The sequence below is a fragment of the Hippocampus guttulatus genome, chromosome 22 (genome assembly GCF_054856545.1).
Source record: "Hippocampus guttulatus isolate MCC_2025c chromosome 22, RoL_Hgut_1.0, whole genome shotgun sequence".
NCBI lineage: Eukaryota > Metazoa > Chordata > Actinopteri > Syngnathiformes > Syngnathidae > Hippocampus > Hippocampus guttulatus.
The window spans coordinates 1,889,090-1,915,841 of NC_141282.1; the positions used below are offsets into that span (position 1 = coordinate 1,889,090).

At 46.8% G+C, this 26,752-nt stretch overlaps 2 protein-coding genes across 2 annotated transcripts in view; one reads left to right on the forward strand and one right to left on the reverse strand.

Moving 5' to 3' along the window:
* The window catches only part of syn3 (synapsin III), a 72,702-nt gene that overhangs the window by 30,540 nt on the left and 15,410 nt on the right, over positions 1-26,752 (forward strand). Inside the window, exons 5-6 of the mRNA XM_086103081.1 lie at positions 4,159-4,315; positions 4,621-4,710. Of these exons, the coding sequence (XP_085959207.1) occupies positions 4,159-4,315; positions 4,621-4,710 (247 nt within the window). The remainder of the gene's footprint in view (positions 1-4,158; positions 4,316-4,620; positions 4,711-26,752) is intronic.
* On the reverse strand, positions 4,783-16,036 carry LOC147185965 (metalloproteinase inhibitor 3). The gene is made up of 5 exons (XM_086103082.1): positions 15,712-16,036; positions 9,723-9,805; positions 8,649-8,760; positions 6,803-6,924; positions 4,783-5,906 (listed from the first exon to the last, which is right to left on the reverse strand). Exons 1-5 carry the CDS (start codon positions 15,836-15,838, stop codon positions 5,709-5,711), a joined length of 642 nt encoding a protein of 213 aa, XP_085959208.1. The 5' UTR covers positions 15,839-16,036; the 3' UTR covers positions 4,783-5,708.

Genomic DNA, 26,752 nt, shown 5'->3' on the forward strand with positions numbered 1-26,752 from the left:
CTTGACCTCAGTCCATCAAGAGCTCAACCAAAGTTGACTTTTGTTGTCTTATCGTCAAGGTCATCTGCGGAGGATGAAAAAAGTAACTTGACTATTTTGACAAAGGAGTAGGAAATACAGTTTCTAAATGTCGGGAGACCCAAAATCTGTAATATGGGATGAGTTGCTCATATTAACCGACAGTTTTCTAGAAAGTTTAGCCTCAGAATATCCATTTTTGGTGCCTACAGGCTTCTTTTTGCGTTCAGCCTGTCAGAGCTGTTGTTGAAACTGATACTCGCCAACTTGAATGCCGCTAAGTCCTGCCCCTTGTAAGCTGCCGATCCGCCAGCTGTCAGCTACTTGCCTTGTGATTGTCTTGTGGCTTTTGCTTTGCTTTCCTGTCAGGAGGTTTGCGGACACAGAGTGTGAAAAGAACACCTTGGCTTTGTTTACGGCCCTCTGAAGGACAGGGCCACTGCAGGTGTCTTTGTCTCCGTGAAATGGCTCGATTGTTTTTATTTTTTTCCCCCCCCCATCATGCATGTCCGATGTCCCGCAAGGAAAAGTGTTAAAATATCAGCTGTTGCCACTCGGTACGACGTGGCGTGCAGTGTGCAGCAAAACAGCACACACAAGGTAGAGTCATTATGAAATGTTGTTCTCTGCGGCACTGCTTTAGTCAGCCCTTTGGAGTCTCCACACGTTGCTGCCAAAACCTCCAGCAAGCCGTTCGGCTCAGCGGGAGCGCTGGTCTGGCTGCAAGGCAAATGGCAAAGCGGCCAGAGGAAGATTAGCCACCAAGCAGGAATCGCTTGGAGTCGTGCGCCGTCCTCCCGTCACTTATTCCAAAAAAAATTGTTGATTAATTGCTCACCTTTTGCTGTTTATTGAGCTTGTTTCACCGCAATTACACTCGCCATATCCGGTTGGTCCACATAAAAGGAAATGGCAGTTGGGAGTATTTCTGCTCTGTAGCGTGGAACTTTTATCTCACCAAACATCAGAATTCAATAAAACACAAGTTTTACTGCAGTTAAAGTGGCTAATTAAGACTGTCCTGGGTAAAGAACTGCCATCAGTGAGTCTGAGGATACTTACTTCGACCACGCCGTAATGAAACGGAATCGATTTGTGCTTATTCAGCTGGTCTTTTACGGCACTTTGAGAAGTCATCAATGTGCCTCGCACCAAACTTATTGAATGTGGCAGAACAGTGTCGAGCCAGAAAAAAACCAAACAAACAAAAACATTTTGTTATTAAGGATGATGATGTTGATTTACTTGTCTGGCCACACTTGGAGATCAAATGCGGACGCTCCCTTCACAGTGTGAAAGATTTCCCCCGGCCTCGGTGGCAGGTGCACTAAAAGTTAATTTCCGATGCTGGCCGGCGACGGCTCGCCCGTTTTTTTCGCCCCCTCTTTTTTCAGCGCGCTATTGAAAAGAGGCAGACGGATTACATGAGCAGATCCTTGTCTGACTCTTGTAATTTTCTGTACAGATCAGTCTCCCAGTCTTTGGTTTCCTCAGGTGACGATTTACCACTTTGGACCACACAGATCTAATTCAGACGCATAGATATCACAAGACAAGCCGTAAAAGCTTTCCGCTGACCCTCTTTAAGGTCCGTTTTAATCAGCGAAGGAAGTGGGCTGCCCGGAGGCTGCCTCAACACCTAATAAGACAGAGAGGTTCATCTTGTTACAGGGCAAATAAATCCCATTCACAGACACAAGCTTTAGGGTGCCAGGAGCTGGTTTCCTTTTGGGCTCACTTTGGCCATCACGAAACTTGTCCACCATCTCTGCTTTTGGAATTAAACAGTGAATGGAAAATGTTTGACTGAATTTCATAACAGTTAAACCCCCCCCCCCCCCCCCCCGTCTTGGTTTGACTTCCGAATTCAGTTTTTGTCATTGAACTGTCTGGTTTGATAGGACCCACTGTATTTGAATTTATTTTCTTTCATGTTTTGAGCCCTCAAAAAAAAAATGGTTTGACATTGACAGCACCGAGATCCAAAGTCTGTATCGATCATTATTTCCACTTGTTACTGCTGCTGGTGCAGAAGGCCTTGTTAAAATGTTCACCCACGGGCACATCGTGTCTAACCCAACATCAGGTGAAAAAAGAAAAAAAAAAAAGGTTTTTTACTAACCTTTAGAGTGCTTGTACTGAGAGGAAGAAAAAACTAGCTAGCTAGCGTTAGCTCAGGCTTTCATGCCATCAAAACAATGTGTTTCACTGTTTTAATAACCTCGACAGTACAAGTACTGAGAGGAAGAAAAAAACTAGCTAGCTACCATTAGCTCAGGCTTTCATGCCATCAAAACAATGTGTTTCGCTGTTTTACTAACCTTGACAGTGCAAGTACTGAGAGGAAGAAAAAACTAGCTAGCTAGCGTTAGCTCAGGCTTTCATGCCATCAAAACAATGTGTTTCACTGTTTTACTAACCTCGACAGTGCAAGTACTGAGAGGAAGAAAAAAACTAGCTAGCTAGCGTTAGCTCAGCCTTTCATGCCATCAAAACAATGTGTTTCCCTGTTTTACGAACCTTCACAGTGCTTGTCCTGAGAAAAAGAAAAAAAAACTAGCTAGCTAGCGTTGGCTCAGGTTTTCATGCCATCAAAACGATGTGTTTCTACTTGCTCCTACTGCTGGCGTGGAACGCCTTGTTAGAATGTTCACCCACCGGCACATCGTGTCTGCCCAAACATCAGGTGAGGAAAAAAAAAAACGCTCTGGCGCTTTCTCTTTACAATGGAGATGAGCTTTGCCCGCAATCCCGCACTTGGGCCGGCCTGACCAGGCAACCACTCAGAATTTGAGCCTCTGCCAGATGGCTCTGGTGCCGCCGGGCCTGGAGCGGCAGCCGCAATTACGCCGAGTCCTATATTCAGACCGGCGGACCACAAAACGATGCTTCAATCGGCCACTTCACACACAGGAACTGGCTTCTTTGGATGTGTTCATTTTCTGCGGGCAGAATGAGTCATCCGTCAGAATCTTGTTTACGTGCACAGATGTTTTGGCAGAGATTATTACTATCTCAAGACGATTGAACAATTTTGTAACAAAGGCCAATGCCTGTAATTCTCAAAAAATCTGATGATGAAAACGCTAACTTGTAGCAGTTGGTGGTGGTGCCGTCCTGATCCTTGGTATGTCGCCTACTGCTTCACGGTGGTCTGCATCGTCTTTTCACTCGGTGGATCCACACGGTGGTACGCAAAATGATTTTATGATTGGCGCAGAAACGGCGCATCATGTTTTTACGTCGGCAAATCTTTGATGTGGAGACTCCATGTGTCGCAGTGGTAGCTGGCGCTTGCATGATGCAGCACTCGTGGGCTCACTCAAAACCGTTGTGGTTCCCGTTCCCGACGGACCGGTTTCATCCAGTATAAATAGCAGGTTTGCAGCCACCGCGGCTGAGTGCCGCAGGAGCAGCGGCGGCAGTCGCGAGGAACAGCTGTAGTCACTCCGCCGCTGAGGACCGATTTCTTCCGAGCGCTCCTGTCAAACAGAGCTCTTGAAGTCTCGGAACACGTTCAAGAGCTCGTCGGTTGTGGCGATCCGCAGCCCGAAACCACGTTCTTGATCCACGTGCGCATATTTGCATGAAGTGCGTCTCTTCATAAAGTTATAACAACATGTAATGTGGCATCCAAAGTGTGAGTTTGGGACATTCCGGTGGGTCATGCTTGTTTATCACAACCAGTAGGTTTGTTTTATTTTCGTATCCACTAAAATCCCCGCGGAGTTGTGTATGACCTGTGCCGAAAAAGTCTTGACCGCGGCCAAAAGCGATTTGAAATGGGTGCCGTTTCAACACAGGGACCCGACGGGCTACTTGGCCCCTGGCCCAGAACAATTTGTAGGAAGGAAGGATTAGGCTGTGTTAATTGGATAGATAGTCCTGAAAGATTAGGCGCTCTCTGGGGTATTTCTTCACCCGACACAGCTGGGAAATAATCAAGCTCCCGAGCGTGGACGCAGCGGGGTCCAGATGCAGCCCCGTTAATGTGCTGACAGAGCTGCTGCCCCGGACCGAGACGTCAATTTGAAACATGTGAAGACGAGACAGAAGTTTAAAACAGGAGCGTTATTCTCAAAAAACAAAAAACAAAAAACATAATCAATATTGATTGGTTTGGTGTGGATTTGCATTCAGGTCCTTCAAACCGGACTTTGTCCTGATTCGCCAGCATGCCTACAGCATGGTCCCCGGAGAGGACTTCAGGAACCTCGTCATCGGCCTGCATTTCGGCGGCGTGCCGAGCATCAACTCCGTCTTCTCCATCTACAACTTCTGCAGCAAGCCTTGGGTGGTAAGTCCGTTATTTAGCTCTCCCTCGAACCACCCCCCAGTGGGGGTGTTGCGACTTCCTCCCACCCTCTCTCCTCCCTTGGCGGTTGATTTTGTTTGGGCTTTGGAATAGAGCTGTAACACCTGTCTCTGGCGCTGGCGAGGCAGGTGACCTCCAGAGACTCTCGTATTATGACTCATTCTGCAGTTGAGCGATTCACAATGCTGCAGTGAGGGGGAAAAAAAAAAAGATGCAGCTTCATGCAGTCTGCTTGCTGTTGAAAGATGCGCATGCTTAACTAAGACAGTTTCTCCCTTGCCTTCCAGTTCTCTCAGATGATAAGGATCTACCACTCCCTCGGTGCGGAGAAATTCCCCCTGAATGAACAAACCTTCTATGCCAACCACATGCAAATGGTAAGTTCCCTCTTGTTATTCTTTTTATGAGGGCGGGAAAAAAAAAGAAAAAAAAGGAACCTGCACACCAACTCATATTCATTCAATCTTTATTATAAAAATATAAAATAGCTATACAGGAAACGGCGTTAGACACAGACTGTACACAGTTTCCTTGATTGGATTTTTTTTTTTTTCGTCATCAGGATCAAACTCGAGAATGTATATTTACACAAATGCGAACCACAGAATAGGACACGCAAAACACCTCAGTCGGGAGAAAATGCGCTATCGCCAATTTAGTCCGCGTGAGAATGAATACTAGGGAGCATCGGGCGATAGCCGCAGTTCGTCCAATCCCGAGGCGATTGCGTGTCGATCACTTTTTAATGGAATGAACTGAAGGTAACTGCTCCGGAAAGAAAAAAGAAAAACGGTTATATGCTGTATGTGTTCATTTGAAACGATTCCATACCAAAAACAAAATATTGAAAAACAGAAAACTATCTGAAAGCTCTGCATATCGTTGATTGGTTTGCGACGAGTACCGGATGAGGAAATGATGATCACACTTTGAGGAGGGGGCAGGGGGGGCAAAACAAAAAAAAAAAAAACAGCAACACAATATTCAACTTGAAAATGCCTGTCCTTCATTTAGGACAGTAGTTTTTTTTTGTTTTTGTGTTTTGACCAGAATATATGTATATATAGCTATCGATATAGAGATATATACATCCTCAGCAAATCAACCATCTGATCCAGATAAATAAACGTTTTACAGGGGTTTCACTTGAGCGGATAATTCATTTCTGTAGCTTATGTACAATCAAAAATAAAATCTCACCGTCGCTGGACAACATGTAGCTTTGCGGTGCCTCGGCACATTTTTTTTTTTTTAAACTCATTCACTCCCAAAGACGTTTTTAAACGTCTTTTCAGACTTGGTCTAGAATTGGCTGGTACTGAATGAGTTAAGCATTGTTCTGATTGTTGTTGAGGCGAGACTCGCTCGGTGGGGTTCAAGGGTCAGTTGTGTTGACGACGGTTTTGTCGCGGGCGTTCACGCCCCGGTACCAGCTGCAGTAGCCCTCCTTCTGCTGGATGCAGGCGTAGTGTCGGGACTGGTAGCCCGGATAGCCGAAGTGGGACAACATGTCCGTCCATAGGCACTCAGTCTTGGAGGTCACGAAGCAGGGTAGGTAGTGGCAGGGCTTGATCTACACGGGGGAGAAATGGAGTTTAGATTACAGGAAGAAGATATACTGTACTTTTTTTTTTTGCACAAAATAAATGAGACTCATTGAGCTCTGCGTTGCTAAATGAGCTTTCGCCGACCGCTTAAGGCACTGATGTTTCGCTCCCAAAGGGATTCCGTTCAACGCTCTCACCTCCAGGTGTTTGCACAAAAGCCCCCGCCCCTCCCCGTGCTTGAAAACAAAACGGAAGATTCAACAGGAAACGCTGTCGATTGACAGAAAGCCGCGCACGCCAGCTGCTTATTTGGATCTGAATGAGACAAATTAAGTCCGATTTCAACTTCCCAATTTGAGGTGTTTAAAAGTTGCGGAGAGATCCCCCCCCCCCCCGCCTCCGGGAGTCATTTTAAATAAGTGGAAGAAAAACACTTTCTCCGCCGCACTGCCAAGCAAGGGGCATTTAACAACTTTGGTGATGTTTGAGCTTCAGTGAAGGCTTCGTGGAAAGACTTTTTCGAGATACTTCAGGGGGGGGGGGGGGGCTTCCTTAAAAGTTGTGGAAACAAGAAAGTCTTTGTAAGGATCCACGGCTACTAGCTGATGATGTTAGCAGATGTCCAGGTCACTCTTGTATCTGCGGGAAGTCGATCCACACTCGGGTTTATGCTACATTCATCCCGAACTAAGGCTCACAGTAGCACCTGACAATGTTTAACCCTTTCGGGGACAGCGGTCTCTACAGTGGACAGTTTATCATGTGATCATGTTACAGGGTGCATGAAAAGGGTTGATGACTTATTGAAGATATTTCGCTTCCGAATCCTAAAATGGCAGCCTCGATGAGGGAAATTGTGCTCCTCGTTCACGATGGACCATCAGGTCCTTGCCGGGCCGTTGGCGAACTGGTTTCCACTCACCCTGCAGTTGCAGCCCAGCTGATAGCGGTGGTTGATGCCTTTCTTCTGAGCCAGCGAGAGGCGCTCCCACCGCTCATTGAAGTTGCACAGTCCCGTGTACACCTTGCCGTCGTACACCCGCCCTGGTGAAATACAAGCCGAGGACGTCGGTCGGTTACTGTTTGTCGATAAGAAGTCCGACTTCCCCCCCAAAAAAGGTTATGCAGACACTATTTCATTCTTAATCATCGCCGCATAGATGAGTCTCTGTGGGCGTGTGCTGATTAGATGATGAAAGTGAAGGCGCTACTTTGAAACGCGCGATCCTGGCTGGAAATCGGGAGCAGTATTAACTCATTCACTCCCAAAGACGTATTTAGATGTCTTTTCAGACGCCACACATTTAATCCCAGCTCCTCATTTTATATTGACTGTACTGGCCAGCCATTTTCAGACCCTTTTCAAGTTCAGTCAATATAAAATGAGGAGCTGGGATTAAATGTGTGGCGTCTGAAAATAAATCTAATTACATCTTTGGGAGTGAATGAGTTAAATGTGAGGCCACAGTGAGTCTCAATGCACAGTATGCCGTCTTCATCCCAAGCAAATTTGGATTTTTTTCTTTTTGGGAGGACCCATTCCCATTCTGTAAACAACATTTGCGCGTGGTAAGACAATCTCATACGATAAGCCCAATTAAACCGGCACCCCTATTTAGGACTACCCAAAGGTCACCGCGCGTCTATTTTGGGCTCTGTGGACTGTTTGCGGCTTACTGACTCCTGAGACAGGTGCTTCTACGGCAACCCGCGAGCACTCTGGAACATCGGGATTTGTCACCGTACGTTCCCTCAACCGCGTTTTGGAATTTGACAGCCCCCGCGCGAGTAAATTTTTTTCCCCCCTTCCATCCCTGTGAACCTCCAGCTCGCGGCGCATCACCCCGCACAGGGGTGAATGGAATGGCTTGCCCGCTTCTGACATTGTGTCGAGTGTGTAACATGTTCCTGAAATACCGAAGCCATCAAAGAAAGTGGAAAACGCCGCTCTCGCATGCCTGTGCGTTTAAATCGACTCTGATCCTATGCGGGACTAATTATAGATGCCCCGAGAGCTGCGGTGATGTCACTCGCACCCGAGCCGGGAAAAACAGAGCCGCCATTCACCCTGGCAACCCCCGAGCTTGTTCACCAGCACCACGAGATGCAGTGACGGTATTTACAGGTCCGAGCTTAGCGTCGGTTCCGTATGCCAAGCACCGCGGGGTCCAAAGCCAACTGCACTTCTGTTGGAAATCGCAACTCATAAAATGGCCTTGTTGGAAGCCAGTTGTTTCCTGCTCGCTTGTAATTACAAGTTGTTAGGCGAAAACGGTCGTGCGGCTTCCGGCGCGATGCGATCAGGTCGTGGATTTTGGAGTGCACTTTGGAGACCCACCTCCCCGCCCCCCGTAAAGCATCCTGCTCCCAAAAGTCCTTCGAGGAAATTGTTTCTTCATCGACTTGGTGTGATTGGCATGTTTTATGCAAATGCACTACATTGGGCCGCTGAATAAGAAAAAAAATCAATAAAAATGTCAACACAATTTTTGCTCGAGCTGCTGTCGGTTTTGGTTGAGTTTGTGAGATTTTCCAAATCCGGACGGCCCTCGCTTGGCGCTTTTCTAAAACCGTTCCCGGCATGAAATTGTGTAATTCGTCGGAAGAATTCAGCTTTCGTGCTAACTAAGGAGCCTCGATATTTCATTTCAATTTTTCTCAACACTTTTGTCCAACGTCGCGTCGCTCCAATTATCCGGCATGCAAAAGCTTTCGAGATTACTCCGGCAATGGTTGTGCAATCTCGACATTTTTTTGATGTAACTCACCTGTGATCAGGTACTGATACTTGTTGATGTCAAACTTGACACCGCATAAGCTCTCCGAAGCGTCCGTGTAGATATGCTGCACATGCTGGATTTTTTCGAAGCCTTTGTACATCTGGAAGACACGAGAAGTGAAGCGTGAGCTCAACGTTTCATCGCCGCGCTGTATCCTCTCCCTGCCACTTTGCCTTTTAGTTTGCCTCCACATAAATAATCCGGTACGAAATTAAGCATGTCGGCTTTATCAGATGACATTCCTTCAGGAATGCCTCATGGGAGAAAGCAGTATTAGTGTTCTGCCCTAACCAAATCAGAGATAACACGATTATGTCGCATAATGTGCTTCGACTTTGATGCCGCGTCAGCAAAGCCGTCCCGATATTCAACGCGGGACCCCCGGCTCTCTCTATTTAGCGCAGGTATGCGGAGTCGGTGTTTGCTCTGAGAACTGTCGGCTTTTCTGTGGCGCAATTTATTTGTCTGGGAACAACAGGAAATCCATGTTTAGATTTACTGCTCCCAGAACAAACTGTTACTTAAGACCATAAATTGGGGAGTGTGGGGGGTGGGGGTCGGCTTCTGGATCGCATTTTTCTCATCGGATTTGTTTAAATTTGGAAAGAATTTCATGCTCAATCAACCCCGCGTGGAAAACCCGTGTTTCCAGTCAAAAAAAAATAATCAGCAAACGAGAATCCAAATAAATAAACCAGGATGTCAACATGTCCTGTCAGAAATAAATAGATAAATAAGAAATGCAATCGAATTGTTGATGCCTTTTGTCAGTGTTGCCGTGAAGGACTGTTGGAATGTTTACGTGAGAGGTTTGGCCGAGATGTAATGCCGCCAGAGCTCCGTAATCCCGCAGCCTGGCTCCTGTCTAAGAGTCGGGCTGATGTCAGCATCTCTGAGAAATATGCGGCGTTATGTAAGAATATCGAAGCGACACGCTTTTCCAGCTGATCCGGCAACGGCGTGTACCGGACCTAAAATTGACCGTGGTCCAACGGCGACGTTTCCGTCCAAAAATGACGTGCCATGAGCTGTTGCCATTGAAAGAAACTAAGGAAGAGTCACCTTCATCTGCTTGACGGCGTAGCGCATCGTTCCGAAAGGTCCATCTCGCAGGAGCTTCTTGCCCACCACTTTGGCGCGAATGACTGCAGACAGAGAGAGAGAGAGAGAGAGAGAGAGAGAGAAAGGCAGCACCTAGTCAACAACTTTTGCCGCTGATCCCGACAAACTGTCACATTCCATCATGCGTCCAACTTTGAGCATCACGCAAACATAGCGTCTTGGCCCCGGAAAGGAGGCATTAAAAAGGACCGATAAATACCAATTTCAGGACCCGGGTTGGCACTACGGTTAATCCGTTTATCCGATTTTCTGCATTGCTGCTGGTTGCCAAGCAGGGCGAACGGGGCGCAAACGCGAAAGGGACATTTGGAGTTTTATTTATACAGTCGGTAATCGTAAAACAAACTCACTCAGAGCAGAAGACAATTTGGAGTACGAGTCCTGCAAAAGCAGTCAGCCTTCTATATTGGGATGAGGGACTTCAAAAAGATCGTATCTGGATATAGGACCCCCATGTAAACGCTCTTTTCCGACAGTGATTTGTTTGCTTTCCCTCGCGTCGAAGCAAGCGGGCTTATTGTGGACGATTTGCGCCAGTAAATTGAGCCCGAGCAGACCCTGCGGGCCCCGCATAAGAGATCAGTACTCTATGAAGTTCACCTGCTGCCAAGAGTCCCGGCAGCCGCAGACACAACTTACACTGACCGTGCTTGTTATCTTCCCCCTCGTGGAATTTCCTTCTAACATTCTTTAGGGGTTCGCATTCCCCAGAAAAGGGAGGTGAAAAGGTGAGGAACCTTTTCATTCCTGCTGAAAGACGGCATCCGGCATCTGGCCTCCTTGGCCTGGATTTATCTGACCGAAATACCTCAGAGCAAACGGAAACGGGGATAGAAATGAAACCCCGAAAAGGAAGCAATCGTAAGATAATGAAGATCCCGATGTGAGACGAAAGTGAACCTGAAACCGGGTCTGCATTTGGATCTGTCGCCGTAACAGCCGAACCACCTGTTAGCTGTTAACTGTTCCCAATGTTTATTCTCAAGGCCTAGGTGGAGAAACCAAAACATTCGGATCATAAAACTGGGATTTCGGTTGCCGTGAAAGCCGCAGGGGCCTGATACCATCGAAGGTCCTTTTGTGACACAAATTGACGGTTTTAGTTCTGGAGTCGAAACTCGTTCAGAAAGGTTAGGATACGAGTATGCTGCAATCGTGAGTCCAAGTGAATTTTTGCGCCATTACTTACTTTAGCTCTGCAAGACGTAGCCAAGTGCTATTCGACAGACCTTTTCCTGACTAATTACCCTCGGAATCAAAGGCCAATTAAAGAGGAATGTGCAGATATAACAAGATTCCTTTTGCCTCTGTTACTCCCCCCCCTTAAGTTCTTGTTTTCTTACACAACTCTGACCCCAAAAGAAGTCCTCAGGAGTACTACTTAAGTCAGTTTTTTGAAGGACCAGATGATTTAAAGGTCAACTGTGAAGTCGTTTTAGAAAATCCCAAATCCGATATTTTTACGTCACAAGTAATGAAACAAAACACATGAAATAAAGCATTAAAAAAAAAGTTTAATTTCTTGTTGGTCCATACATCTTGTCAACAACCAGATACTCAGGATGCGGAAAATGTGCCTGAACAGCTGGACATGGAGTAAAAACGAGACCCATCGGGATTGGAAGAACAATAAGCTAATTCGGCTGCAGCTATTAGCCTAGCGTTATTGTTTGCGTTTTCGATGCTGCGCCGTGCTGTGAATTGCGCACGATGGGATTACCGATTTGGTCCATGTATTCCTGCTAGCGTTGATAGCACACGTTATCGTCTGTTTCGTGTCCAACATTGTCATTGCCACGGTAGTTGCTGTTGCTTTGTCGGCCATTTTGTTCATGTTCATGTTCATGTTCATGCCAACTTTATTGTCAAATTTGCTATGTTAGTTGCTAACCATGAAAGATGATTTCATCCATGTACTCATGTAGTTTGAAATATTTTCGTACAGGATGACATCCATGTACTCGTATAATACTTTGAATCGAGTGTTTTCATTTAGAGCGGCCAAAGTTATTCATTGATGAGCATCTTTTTTTGGGGGGGGGGGTTGAGAAAGCAGAGGTCTTCGAAGTAATTGTAACAAAGCACGTGAAATTCTGAAACTGTATCGTTCAAATTTTCCGCTCCATTTACGCGCCCTATTCTTTTCTTTATGGCCACTGAAACAACCGTTTGCACTCGGCATTCTGTAAATGACGTCACTCGCCGAAGATTGCCAAACAAAAACATTTTCGTTGTTCAGCGTGTTGCTTTGGGCCTAACTGTGAAATTGGGTGGGTTACGTAAAAAATAAAAAATAAAAATAAAACTAATGAAAGTATTCTTGAAATAGTTTTAGCTGCAAGTATTACTAAAAAGATGATTGGCCAAGTTTCCTTCCCGCCTGACCTTTAACTCAAGTACATCCAGATCGGACCCCTTTTGTTCTGGACGGCAGCCACGAATCGATCGGCGGCGGTGCCATCATCCCGTGGAATGCGCAAAGGGCCTCAGCTGCTCTGGGGAACGGATGATTTCTGTGACTCGCTGACCTCCGCCTCCGTTTAACAAACTACGTTTACGTCAAACTCAAACCCATTTATGAAACACCGCAGCTGTGACAACCATTCATCCTAAGCAGAAGAGGTGACGCCAATTTTAATCAGCGGGAGGCTTTTCCGTGATAAGAGAAGGTAACCGGGGGTCTGTCGAGCGAATGGATTTCTCTCAGTTCCCTCTCGCCGAAAGCGGCGGATGACACGAGCGCCGCGCAAATGCTTCGTCTTAAAGCGAGCCTATAATTGAGTTCAACATTCATTTCGGCCTACGTACTATACGCGGCAAACGAACGCGGTTAGTCATTTGTGGGTATATGTGTGACTGCGGGGGAGTAAAGAAAAGCGAGGAGTGAGGCGGGCGCCGGCGCAGGAAAGCGGTCCAGGTTTTGGGGAGGCGAGTGGGCGGAAGAGGAGTTCTCAGGACGCACAGGCTACCACGCTCAAAAATAAACACTGGAAATGAATCCTTGCTGGAGAGGTTTGTGTCAAATGGAGGAGGAAAAAAAATGCACGCTGGATTCAGGTCAGAGGCAAGTTATTTTTGACTAAAACTGTCATTTTTAGATTAGGTGGACACCTGGAATCATTGTACTCATATCTTAGATTTTTGGCTTCATCTGTCTCCTATCTGGGTCACTGTAAATGCAAAAGTCAGTCTAATTAACTCATTCAGTACCAGCCAATTCTAGACCAAGTCTGAAAAGACGTTTAAAAACGTCTTTGGGAGTGAATGAGTTAATTAATGGCATTATGTCCTCTTGAATGCAAAGACGCTCGGGTTCGAGACCAGTCACTAAATATTCATTTCTGAGTCATTGTTGGCGTTTGAAATCATGAAACCCCCGAGCAGCCTTGTGGTCATCACAAAGGGGTGGGGTGGGGGGGAGGCGACGAGTGGCGCATCCGATACGCTCGGCCAAGGGTACAAACATCTCAGCCGTGGCTGGCGAATGACGTTGACTCGGTGTGTTGAGGAGGAGTCAAGGTTCTCCTGTATTTGTTTTCGAAAAAAACAAATCCGCGGGTTACTCTTCACAGCAGGGCTCGATTTCTGCATGACCCCCCCCCCCCCCCCCCCCCGAGCATTGTCACTAAGCCCCGCAAAGTTTTAAAGCCACCAGGCACGACTTGCTTGACAAAGGGCCACTATACACAAAAAAAAAAAAAAAAACAGGAGCCGTTACTCTCGGTGCCTGACCAGCAATCCCGGACCAAGCAAAAATACGTCTCACGCTAATCCCCCTGCAATTGACCCGGTTCAAGGCACATGTGTAGGTTTGCTGCCGTCACGCCCCCAGGGGCTTGGGAACGAACATGGCTATGGAACATTATTAAATCGCAAGGGTCAAAGTTTGCTCTAATCTTGCTTTCAGGGGGGCTTTGCAATAACAACTGCTGCTCGTTTCCCCTTGTGAATGGGCGGCTTCTACCCCAGTCACTCGATAATGTGGCTGCCAACTCGGTCCGTCAAAGCAGAAGTTCAGGTGCGTCGTCGGAAAACTGACAGGCCTGACAACCCAAAGAACACAACGGCCACACGATTTCACTCTTGTGCGAATTCAAATGTTCTCGTCGGATGCGCTTGAAGCCAAAACATGCACGTTCAAGTAACCACGACGAGACTAGAACCAAACTGCGTCAACCCAATTTCCAACCCGAACTGAGATTCAGCGAATCAAGTGGCTGCGGGTGATTGTGGCTCAAGGCCAGGAAAAACAAGAGCGAAAGGCTTTGAACTGGAGTGTACGGCTTGTAAAATCGGGAAGGTTCAGCCCTGTCACCTTTGATGTTGACAGTCAGAACGTTCCTCCCTCGCTGCATTAGCATCTCTAACCGTGACGTTTTTGCCACCGACTCCTGTTTTGAACAAGCAGCAGTGGTGCACGCAAACCATCTTCGACATCCTGACCTGTCAGTAAACGTGAGGTTTGCGTAAACACTGCAGCTGTGTCACATGAAGTGTCATATGCTAACCATGGGTCAAATTCTTTGTCGCGCCAATGTTGGCTAGCATGGCTATGTCTCCAAATTCCAAAAGCTCAAATAATGTGTTGTGCCATTGTCTAAAACCAACAAACAACCAAAGTTTATTTCAATGAAAAAAAAAAAAGTCTTTCTCTTTGGAATTGCCTTCTGACTGGACTCCCTCGAAGGAGCATCAAACAGCTGCAGCTCAGATCAGAACATTAGTTACTTCAGTCCGAAAGGCTTTACGCTGGCTCCCAGTCAGCTGTCGAATAGATTTTAATCGTTCTACTACTGGTCTATAAATCACGGAATGCTTCGGGTCCATGAATATATTAAAGACATGCTAATGAATAGAAACCCAGCCGGGCTCTGAGGCCTGCAGTCAGTGGAGCCAAGAGCTCCAAGCACACATGATGCAGCAGCATTTTGCTGTTATGCTGCACGCGAATGGAAGTCATCTGCTAATACAAGTGAAGTCAAGGCTTTTTCATATAAATGCTTTGAAATCCAGGTCGAAAACATCTCCAACTTGGAAATCCGATTTTTATGCCTCAAAATTGATCACTGCATTGAATTCAGTTCCAGATTCAGAGTCCGTGCTGCTCCCAGTACTATGTTTTTTTTCCTCACTCCATCCAAGCCTGTTGCAGGATTGACGACACGAGGCCTTTCACGGCTCTGTTGAAATGTCAATTGAATCCCCTTCTGATAGTTGCGACGTGAGCGTCAGCTGATGCGAGCACCAATGACACGCAGCATTGTGTGTACCCGTGAGAGCGGCTGTGTGCTCACGGCGCATTTCTCACGTGTTCCCCCCGTTTTCGTGTGATCTTGCAATCTCTCCGATCCAACTCACGAGGTCATGCGATTTCGGGCCGACCCGGACGGCGGTGAAATTGGCTAACACGGAGCTGACGGAGACAGCGGTGCCTTGCGAGTGCGCTCATTCCGCATGTAGGATGTTTGCCCGGATCGATCGTTGTCTGAACGGGTTAGTCGCCGCTAATCTATCTGAATGAATATACGTCTCTTAATGCGTTGCACAAACCAAGCCTGACACAAGGACTGTCTCAATTCATAAATTACAAAAAAAATCATGACCTGCATGACGCATTTATGATCCACTGTTTTCCCTGGAGTGCATCAAAACATTCAGATGCCGCCCAAGTGGATAAAAAAGCTTGGCAGCTCTGTCGGAAACTCTCCTTAAGTCCCTTTGGAGCTGACGCGAAGCTGTTTTTAGTGCTCGGCCATCAATTTCGTACTCGGCGCTCCCCCAAAATAGTCTGCGTTGTATTACAAGCGGCGGATATGTACGCGCCTTTTAATTAGTTGTGAGGGGAAACGGCGACAAGCTTGTCGCTGTTTCCACGAGTGTTTCAATGAAGGCATCGTGTGCGACGGGCCGCGACGGTTCATTTCCTCACCTATGTCGGAGTTGCAGTACGCGTCCTGCGGGTGCGTCAGGGCGCACGAGCAGCCCTCGGTGAGCCGGTGAAGCTGCAGGCTGCTGACGAGCAGCAGGCTGAGCAGGTGGCGGTACAGCGACTGCATCGCTCTTCTAGTTTATTTTTTATTTTTTTCCCCCCACACACACACACCCCGCGTAGTGCTGCTGGCGACTGGCTGTGGGCTCTCTGCGTGGATCCGCTGGAGCTTGCGCGGTTTATGTTCCGAGTCTCGTCGGTGCGTCTCTCTCCCGCTTTCTCTCTCCGCTTGGAGCGTCTCTCCACTCTGATGGCTGAAAGCGGCTCTGGCGTAAGATATAAGCGCGGCGCGCAGATATGCGGTGACGCCCCCCTCTCGGCTTCTGCAGCCTGGGGGGCGGGGTCCCCCCACAGTGATGATGCCAGAGTGGACCAGTGGCGCGCTGGAACTTTTTTTTTTTTTTTTTTTTTTTGAAAGGCCGAGTCATGGATAAAGCCATGTGGGGAAAAATAGGAGGGAGCCTTTGTTTGTTTTGTTTTTTTGTCCCAGTTGACTCCATAAAATGAATAATCTCAGACATGCAGTTGAAGGATGGTTGCAAGTTACGATGATACCGCAGTTGGACTAATTCATTGCACTCTGTTCTGAATGCTGTCAGTTGCGGTCACTTTAACATCATTGCATCGATATATTTTAAAAAAGCATGGTCGACTGGACAGGGGTGTCAAATTCATTTATGTCGCAGGCCCTTTTGGAGTTACGTCTTCCCTCGGAGGGCCGTTACGACAGTGGAACTAAATAAATGATACAGTTTTGAAATCAGTCAAATCAACTATCATAGTTTGTTCAATTATTGTTTGAGTGAGTGTTAACTGGGTAACAAAATCATTATAAAATCTCAACGTTATTTATGACACATGACAATTTGATATTTCGGTACAGGTTTTAGCAAGGATCACGGAAGTAGACACACATGATTTGCTTTCGCGGGCCACATAAAATGATGTGGCTGGCCAGTTCTGCCCCCGGGCCTTGAGTTTGACACCTGTGGGTCAGCATGTCCATCTCATAATGCCATAATGCAGAGGTGCAGGGTTCAATTTTGGCTCTGGCCTTGCTGCGTGGCGTTTGCATGTTCTCCCCATACCTGCGTGGCTTTTCTCCGGGTATTCCGGTTTCCTCCCACAGAAAATGCAGTCACAGATTTATATATATATATTTTGATATGATTCAGCTTTCATAGAGGAATGACAAAATCTGTGAGTAATTTAATGTCAAGGGCCTGAACCACTAACGATTGAGACAATTTTAGAGGGATTAACCCTTTCAGGGACAGTTTATGAGGTTACAGCACAGGTGTCAAAGTCAAGGCCCGGGGGCCAAATCTGGACCGCCACATCATTTTATGTGGCCCGCGAAAGCAAATCAAGCATGTCAAGTTCCATGATGGTTGCTAAAGTCTGAACCAAAATTTAAAGTTGTCATATGTAATCCACAATAACAGCCATTATTCTTGATTTCTGATTTTAAAACTAGTTATTCATCAATTTGTTTTGCGCTGTGCATGTAATATGTGGAGGGGATTAAACATTTATACGGTTTCCCAAAATTCATAACGGCTCTCCAAGGGAAACCATAACTACAATGTGGCCTGCGGCAAAAATTAGTTTGACACCCCTGGGTTACCGGTTATTATTTGCGCATGAAAGGGTGAATTGATTTTCAAAAGTAATTATCTCTTGATTTCACAATTGATGAGTTGTCGATGTATTGATTAATCATTGCCCCCTAAGTGTATCCGTTTTGCACATGAAATTATAACTCCACTGACTGCACCCGTGATCTAAACTATCCGAAGCAAATATTTCAACCTCAACTATAACAGACCGCCACCTCAGCCCGCCTGCGACCTTAAAGGCAGCAATCAGTGTCTCCTTTAATCCGAGTCTATTCTCAAACAGGCTCATGGTGCACAACGATCGGGGGGTTAAATTAGCCAATTAAACGCGGCTCCTTCCGCCTCTTCGACTGCCTTGGTGAACCTGAGTGCAAACGCGTTAGCGCTGCAGAGGCTTATACGCGCCGACCGGACGAGAGCTATGTTCAGGGATGACGATACTCGCCGTTATATAACCGTGCCAGGAATAATCAAGTTCCGGAAGTATGCCCATGAGTGCGCCTTCATTAACCATTGTCTCGCATTAGCTCCTCGGGCTTTGTCCTCATATCAGTGAACGTTATTGCACTGGTTGGCAGCGTGTTTATGTAAAGGAGCTGTTTGGCCATCTCCTGACTTTCTGTTCCAAAGATTAACTTCAGTCAATGATGAACGGCATTTCATTTTACATTCATGCCTCACACATGAGTCACCTCAAATATGTGTCCCCCCTCCCCCCACACTCCCCTCCATTCGTTCTCACTATTGGGCCAAAAAAATTAAATCTGTGTTTTGCTCTGTAGATTAGAGCAGCGTGACATGTCATGTTTTCTCATTTAAGAAGCCAGATCCGATTCGGCCGGGCGACTTTAATAGGCGCAGACATCAAGCGGAAGCACGTGAAGCTGTTTGGCTGGCTGCGTCTCATTGATAATGCCTTGTCAGTTATTATTTCAGCCTGCCGACCTGAGGTCTGAAATAACAGATATGTGACATTCCTGCATGAGATCGGCATGTGCGTCGCAGCTGGACCTGACTTTGGATGCCCAAATGTGGACATGAAGAGGGCTCAGAGGAAGTTGATTCATTTGACAGAACAAAGGATTTCACTCACAGGAACAGGCTACATTCCGTACATAATATAACATGAACGTGACAGCGGGGAGGAGCCGGAAGCATCAATTTACCACTTATAAGGGAAAAAAACTGCATTTTCATTGCATTAATTGGGCTGTCACGCTCAATCTTATTTAGTCATTCTGTGCCTGCTTTCCCATTAATTCCGGTCTCCGTCTTCTAAAATGACCAATTCCTTTTATATAGCCATACATTTTCTGTCTCGCTTGAGTCGGTGCTGACAAGGAGACTGAAATTTTAACCCAGAACCCCGAACGTTTTTCTACAACGGCGAGTTGCATGTTGTGCTGCAATAGTTTATAATGCATGTCCGCATTTTGAGAAATGACCGTATTTTCCGCACTATAAAAGCATTCACTTTTCCCACAAGCCAACCGTGTGCCCTATAGTCCGATGTGCCTTATATATGGTGTTACTTACAGTCTCTTAATAGTCCCCAGTGATTATTCGCAGGAACCAATTATAACGTAAAAGGGTTCTGCCCGACACTAATTGACATGCATTCGCTAACACACACTCAAACAGACCACTACTTTGTGAGCTCTACGCAGCCATTATGAAACAAAGATAATACCAAAAGCATAGTTCAGAATCAGAATCATCTTTATCAGAATCAGAATCATCTTTATTTGCCAAGTATGTAGAACACACAAGGAATTTGTCCTCGGTATAACACGCTGCATTAGTATCATCGTAAACAACAAATCATTGAACCATTTTAGAGTAACCAGTAGCAGTATTTGTAGTACAAGAAGAGTGACGACGTCAGTGACTGTTTAAGGAGTTAATGGCTAGAGGGAAGAAGCTGTTTAAGTGTCTACTGGATTTGGTGCGCATGGATCTGTAGCGTCTGCCTGAGGAGAGTAGCTGGAAAAGGTGGTGGGCAGGGTGCGGGGGATCCAGGAGGATTTTCCGTGCCCTTGTCTTGATTCTTGCAGTGTGCAAGTCCTCAAGAGTGGGTAGAGCGGTGCCAACGATTTTTTCCGCCGTCCTAACTGTCCGTTGAAGTCGGATTTTGTCCTTTTTTGTGGCGGCCCCAAACCAAACCGTGATGGAAGAACACAGGATTGATTCGATGACTGCCGTGTAGAACTGTCGTAGCACCTCCTGTGGCAGGCCATGCTTCCTCAGCAGCCTCAGGAAGTACATCCTCTGCCGGGCCCTTTTCAGGATGGAGATGGTGTTGACTTCCCACTTCATGTCCTGGGAGACTGTGATTCCCAGGAACTTGAAGGTCTCGACGGTTGACACAGGGCAGTTGGATAGTGTGAGGGGCAACTGTGGAGAAGAATGTTTCCTGAAGTCCACGATCATCTCTACAGTCTTGAGCGTGTTCAGCCCGAGGTTGTGTCGGCTGCACCAGAGCTCCAGCTGCTCCACTTGTTGGCGGTATGCAGACTCGTCGCCGTCTTTGATGAGACCGATGACCGTGGTGTCGTCTGCGAACTTTAGGAGTTTGACAGCTGGATCTGTTGAGGTGCAATCGTTTGTGTAGAGAGAGAAGAGCAGTGGAGAGAGGACACATCCCTGTGGGGCTCCAGTGCTGGTGGTGCGTATTGATGATGTTGTTGCTCCCAGTCTCACCTGTTGTGTCCGTCCCGTCAGGAAGCTGAGGATCCACTGGCAGATCGTAGGGGACACACCGAGGTGGAGAAGTTTGGGGGTGAGGAGTTCCGGGATGATGGTGTTGAACGCAGAGCTGAAATCCACAAACAGAATCCTTGCGTAGGTCCCTGTGCTGTCGAGGTGCTCGAGGATGTAGTGCAGATCTATGTTGACTGCGTCTTTCTTGGGAACTGGGATGATGGTAGACTGTTTGAAGCAGGATGGGACCTCACACAGCTCCAGGGATCTGTTGAAGATTTGTGTGAAGACCGGAGCCAGCTGGTCAGCGCACACTTTCAGGCAGGAGGGGGACACTTTGTCGGGCCCCGCAGCTTTCTTGATCTTCTGCTGCTTGAAGAGCCGTCTCACATCCTGTTCGTGGATCTGTAGTGGAGAAAAAGAGGGTGGGGGGGTAGGTAGAGTGGTTTCTGGTAGAGGTGGGTGTGTGTGGGAAATGGGGTTGACCTTTTCAAATCGGCAGAAAAACATGTTTAGTTCATTAGCAAGACCCTTATTGTTCACTGTTTGGGGGGGTGGCATTCTATAGTTAGTGATTGCTTTCAGGCCATTCCATACAGATGCAGAGTCGTTAGCAGAGAACTGGTTTTTCAGCCTCTCTGCATAGCTTCTCTTAGCGATGTTAATTCCCTTTGTCAATTGGTTTCGGGCGTGTTTGTACAGTGCCCGATCTCCACTTCTAAATGCGGCCTCTTTCTCTTTCCTGAGTTGCCTGAGTTTGGGAGTAAACCATGGCTTGTTATTGTTGAAGGAGCGGAAGGACTTCGTTGGTACACACATGTCCTCACAGAAACTGATGTATGATGTTACAGTGTCTGTGTATTCATCCAGTGTGCCCGTTGAAGTTTCAAAGACGCCCCAATCAGTGCAGTCTAAGCATTCTTGTAGAGCTAGCTTTGCTTCATCCATTTTTTCACAGTCTTAACAACCGGTTTAAGACATTTGAGTTTCTATCTGTATGTAGGTATTAAGTGGATTAAATTGTGGTCAGAAAGACCCAATGCTGCACGGGCGACCGATCGGTATGAATTTTTGATTGTTGTATAGCAGTGGTCTAGAATGTTGCCTCCTCTGGTGAAACAGTCGATGTGCTGCTCATATCTGGGAAGTTCACGGTTAAGATGTGCTCTATTAAAATCGCCCAAAATTATCAGGGGTGACTCTGGGTATTTTAGTTCGAGTTTGTTTACTTGTTCGGCTAGCGTTTGTATCGCCGTGTTAGCGTTAACTTGTGGCGCAATGTAAACACCGACTAGTAAAAAGGAGGTGAACTCACGTGGCGAGTAGAATGGCTTGCAGTTTAAAGACAGCGACTCCAGGTCCGGGCTGCAGTGTGCGTCGAGCTTCGTGACATCAGTGCACCATTCTTTGTTGATATAGAAGCAAATCCCGCCACCTTTCGATTTCCCTGATAGCTCCGTGTCGCGGTCGGCTCGGAGAAGGCGGAAGCCGGGTAGATGTAGCGCGGAATCCGGGTGGCGGTCACTGAGCCAGGTTTCAGTGAAGCAGAGCGCAGCAGAACGTGCAACGGTTTTGTTGGTCTTTGTGAGGAGAAGAAGTTCATCCATCTTGTTTGGCAGAGATCGTAGATTAGCAAGATGGATCGATGGGAGCGGGGTTCGAAATCCGCGCTGCCGGAGCTTGACGAGCACGCCGGCTCTCTTCCCCCTCCTCCGGCGGCGTTTCCATGCTCCGTACAGCGCAGCCGCTCCGCTCGCGATTAGCTCCGAAAAACCTTGTGGATTTTCGTGTGCTGGTGAAAAAAGACCGAGCGTAGACTCCCCAATGCGCAGCAACTTTTCCCTCGTGTAAGTAAGCCGCTCAGGGTCGCCAAAAACTAACGAAAATGACAAAAACAGGGATAATACTAGGGAGCGTGTGACCGAGGCAGCCATACCTGCCCGATGACTACAGTTAACTACTGACTACACGAAGGAAGAAGGACCTCTAAGGATATTTCGCCCGATGGCTCGCCAATGATAAACCCTGTATTTTTATGGACTTTGTGTTGTTCATTCTACATCCAGAGGGGGCTACATATGGATCAATATTCGGATTTCTTGGATATAGTATTTTAAAAGTTCTGTAAAGTGCTTTGTTACAGCTGGAGCGGTTGTGAAGGCTCTCAGCTGTATTTTATTGTATTGTATTCCCTTTAGCATAGCTCCATCTAGTGGATGCATAGCGCAACCGCAGCTGGGGCTCGATAGATAGAACTCAACTCAACTCATAGAAAGCTGTATTGTATTCCCTTCAGCGTAACTCTATCTTGTGGATGCATAACGCAACCGCAGCCACAATTGCGGCTATACTATGCGCCTTATAATGCAGTGAAAACAATTTTTAAATGGGCCATTCATTGACGGTGTGCCTTATAATGCGAAGCGCCTTATAGTGCAGAAAATACGGTAATCAAGCCGCCTAGACCGCGACCTAAAATGACTTTATTCAGTTAGTGTTATTATTCATAGCAAGCTGTGTGTGGGGAGAGTATCAGATGACGACCAGAAGAAAAGAAAAATGCTTTTTTACAACAGACTGCATGTGCGCGTGGGATGGATGTGTCGTCCTCCCTACTGTTCAGCATTAGTGGGCCACTTTTGAGAAAAGGCACATGTGCTACTTTTAACTTTTCTGTCATAAATGGGACAAAATACTTGGGTTATGCGCGCCTTTCACAAATTGTCCTCAATACATCGAGCCATGGACCGGAAACATCCGCTCTGAAAAGGTGCACTTGTCAAAAAAAAAAAAAAAACGCAGGCTGCAGCCTTGTGCATCAGAGGTCTTAAAGAGCGGCGCGGTGGACGGCTGACAAAGGAGAGCAAAGCGGTGACTCAGGAAATACCTTTCATCCGACTGACGAGCCGTAAAGGGAGACGCAGGAAGAAGGGGAGGCTTGAAAAGATAGCACCGCTGGGAGGGGCGCGTACCAAGGGAGAGTGGTCCGGCCTTGACTCGCTCACTCATTCCAGTTCCGTTTTGCAGCTCTGTGCTGCGCGCCGGACGCCTACTGGGAGTCGTTTCAGAAGAGGGAAACAAAAAATGTAATTGGTTGTCTCTCGCTTGCGAGGAGTTTGTACCTCATGTTTGGGGTCATTTGTCTTGTGCTTTCGCGGAGGATGTTTTTGTTCCTTCCCCCTGCCGAAGTCGGCGTAGGAAGTGCGGACTGACATGGAATCATAGCAATTCTCGTCAAGAAAGACAGAAATTGGGAAGATGTTCCAACTGCATCATAAATTTGTGCCGGGCTGTTGCCTTTCGATTCCGATGTGATATCGTGTCTGTCCGCCCACTTGAGCAGATGCAGACCGGCTTCGCGTGCAAATCATCGAATGTAACAATGAAGACACCCGAGAAGAGAATCCAAACTGTACATGGCCGTTTATACACAACTCCCGCCGCACAATAAAACACGATGAATGGTTCCCTTCTCAACCGAACCGAATGGAAGCACCGTGTACTGTCGGGCGCATATTTTGATGCTGCGCCGCGGCGAGGAAATCCCGCAAATGACTACGTTGCAATACGGCACGAGACACTGAGACACCAGTCGACACGGGAATATGAGAACATGGAAAGAGCTGGAAGGATTCTTTACAGTTGAACGGCTTTGCCTAATTAAGGCTTTTCGCCATCAAAGACGCCCTCAAACTGGGTCACCGTGCCAATCTACTCTACAATTAGTGACATGTCAAAATACTTGCATGACATGTCACCTTTGATGAACCCTTCCCCAAGTAGTAACTAAACAAATCGAAATTGTGTATCAGTAAACGCACTACGCTGAAATCCAATAGGAAAGGGAAGGTATACTTGTAAGTGTCTTTCTCAGTAGAAAAAAATATATATATATCTACATGTATATATGTATATAACGGCAACAAACGTAAGGGTTAATTGTCGTGGTTGATGCACAACTGTGACATTAAGATGAATGAATATAAGAGAAAACAACATTTAAGAATAGTCCACTCGATAAACCGCTGTCTCTGAAAGGGTTAAATCAGGGGTGTCAAACTCATTTTTGGCGCAGACCACATTTTAGTTAGTTAGTTTCACTTGGAGGGCCGTTATGACTGAAACCATATAAAGAAGTCAAGAATAACTGTTGATTTAACTATTGTTTAAGTTACTATCATGAGGGATTTGGTCACAAGTATTGCTTAGAATATATCTCTTATTTATTACATATGAGAATTTAAAATTTTGGTAGACATTTTAGAAAGGATCATGGAAGTTGAAATGTTTAAAAGCAAGCTGCTCTTAAAGATTAAAATGCACAAAGTTAAATATGACCACACTGTACTTAAAACAGATCCAGTGCGGGATTCCGCAAACACCTGCTTGTCTTTAAGTAAAAAAAATATATACAGGTATATCAAAACGAATCATGAAATATCCCCGCACTAGGATTAAACCCGATGTCCTTTTTTTCAACCACCCCAAGGGTGTTCCAATCAATTCTAGTGAAGCCCATCTGGACAAAGCAGCAGACTGGATTAGTGGTTCTTCCAAGGAGCAAAAGACCAATGTTGAGAAGGGCCGCTTTTCCCTGAAACTTGAGCGGCTGCAGGGAAAGTGTGCGTGGGAAGACGACGCCCCCCCCCCACCCCCACCCCAAACAAAAAAAAAGTAAGAAAGACAAACGAAAGAGAGAGAGCTTATTTTGGGAAGTTGGTCGGCGGCGGTAAGCGGTGAGTCACTGGCAGGTTAGAGGTGAGGGTCTGGTCTGGGGAATGCTGATGTCACGCTCGAGTGGGGTGCCCCCGTGCGAATTACGTTTAGACAACGATGAACAATGTCAGGCTACCTGAAAGGGTGGGGGGGGGGGGGTTAGTAGCAAGATGACAGCGATGGAATCAAACGAAACAATAGGTAGTTGTGTGCAAAGGGGCTATATTGGGTGGGGGCTTTCCTGACTCGTTGACCGCTGGCGCTTTGTCATTCCGTATTTTTGTTTTTACGCTTGGAATCCCCCGTTTAGGAGACAGGAGACCCTATGCAAACATTGACTGTGCGTATTAAACAATATTTATCTGTTCGGAGAATGCGGAGGTGGAACCTTTGTGACAAATGATTTGGCCCTTTCGTGGGTTTTTTTCTCCGTTTTTTTTCCTATGTATAAATGGAGCCTTGATGTGGAAGCGACGACCGTTTCATGTCAGCAGCGCACTGTTTCTAAATCGTAGTTTTCCCAATGCCTCGATACAGAAGGTCAAATCGTTCATGTTTTGTAAAAGACTGAACTAAAAAAGTCTCTTTTGGGGTGGGGTTCAATTTAGTGCTGCACTGCAACCGTCTTTCCAAGTATTTCGTGAAGCTTCGTTTGCTTCATTAGCCATTCCTGGTATGGGATGCGCCACTGCCCAATCCAGCTGTTCCCCAAACATCTTAATTGAAAACAGTGGTGGTGTTGACATTTGGGCCGGGCCCGCTGTGCGCTTGGCGGTCGCATGCCTTTCCTTCCTCCGCTGTCAAGTCGCCTTCATCCGCTTCGCGCCCTTTCCGAACTTGAGGCAGGCCGTGCAGCTTCCGCGTTCCGTCCGCCGCAATTTTCTCGCCGATGTCACAACAGTGGCAGACCGCTGGGAGAAACTCGGCCTCGCGGTCGTTAAAGCAACACTTCATCCGCTGCATCGAATCCAGACTCCACATCTGCTTCTCGTCCCGAGGGTTACAATGAAGGTGCTTGTTTACAACATCCAGCTTCCTTCTTTTAATGTATTCTCCGTGGAAACAGGAGAATGGAACCACGTTGAGACAGAACCTTCCTGATTGGTTTTCTGCCTGCGTTCAACTTTCCGACCTGTTGCAGACTTCCATCACGTTGTTCCCCAGCCGGACTTTCTGATTCACAAGACGTGACACGTTCCATTCAGTCGTGTGACTGGCAATCAATCAGTCACTTCATTTCTGCTCACCCTTTTCGGAGACTTCATGCAGGAAACCGGGAATGAAACATGTCTTTTCCTTAAAGAGGAATGTGGCACACTGCTGATGGATTTTGCAGGACTGGCCCACTCGAGGCCTGTCTGTCTGTTGAAGGCTGCAATGCACGTTACTGAATTGATGAGCACGTTTTTCTTGGTCCCCCATGACGGAAAAGACCACATAGGAGCTGCACTGAAGTAGCTTCAGTTTGCCACAGCCTGGCCGTGCGCTTATCGCTGTTGAATTTGTGTGGACTTAAAAATTATTCGGCCCGAGCAGAGTCCGCATCCTGTTATGAAATCGGATTGGGTAACCCTCTGCAATAATAAGCAGCTGCGATGTCATGCTCTCAAAAGTGTTTTAGTGTGGGATTCAAATTATGTCACGATTACCGTCTTTTCCGTATTTTAAGGCGCACTTAAAGGATTCACTTTTCCCAAAAGCCGACAGTGCGCCCTAAAATCCGAGGCGCCTTATTTATGGTGTTACACAGTCTCTTTATATTCCCCATTGAGTTGTTTCCCTGTTAGTGTTCTGATGCCATCTAGTGGTGATTATTAGCAGGAACCAATTGTTGTAACGTTTAAGGGCTTTGCAGACACATACTCAAGCAGACAATTACTTTGGGAGCTCTGCGCAGCCGTTATGAAATGAAGATAACACCAAAAGCAGAGTTAACTACTGACTAA

Excerpts from the sequence above, each read along its gene's own strand:
- LOC147185965 (XM_086103082.1), bottom strand. The coding sequence starts at position 15,838 with ATGCAGTCGCTGTACCGCCACCTGCTCAGCCTGCTGCTCGTCAGCAGC. Across the intron at positions 8,761-9,722 it reads ACGCCGTCAAGCAGATGAAG|ATGTACAAAGGCTTCGAAAA; the intron begins GTGACTCTTCCT and ends CGTGTCTTCCAG. Across the intron at positions 6,925-8,648 it reads GTATCAGTACCTGATCACAG|GGCGGGTGTACGACGGCAAG; the intron begins GTGAGTTACATC and ends GTATTTCACCAG.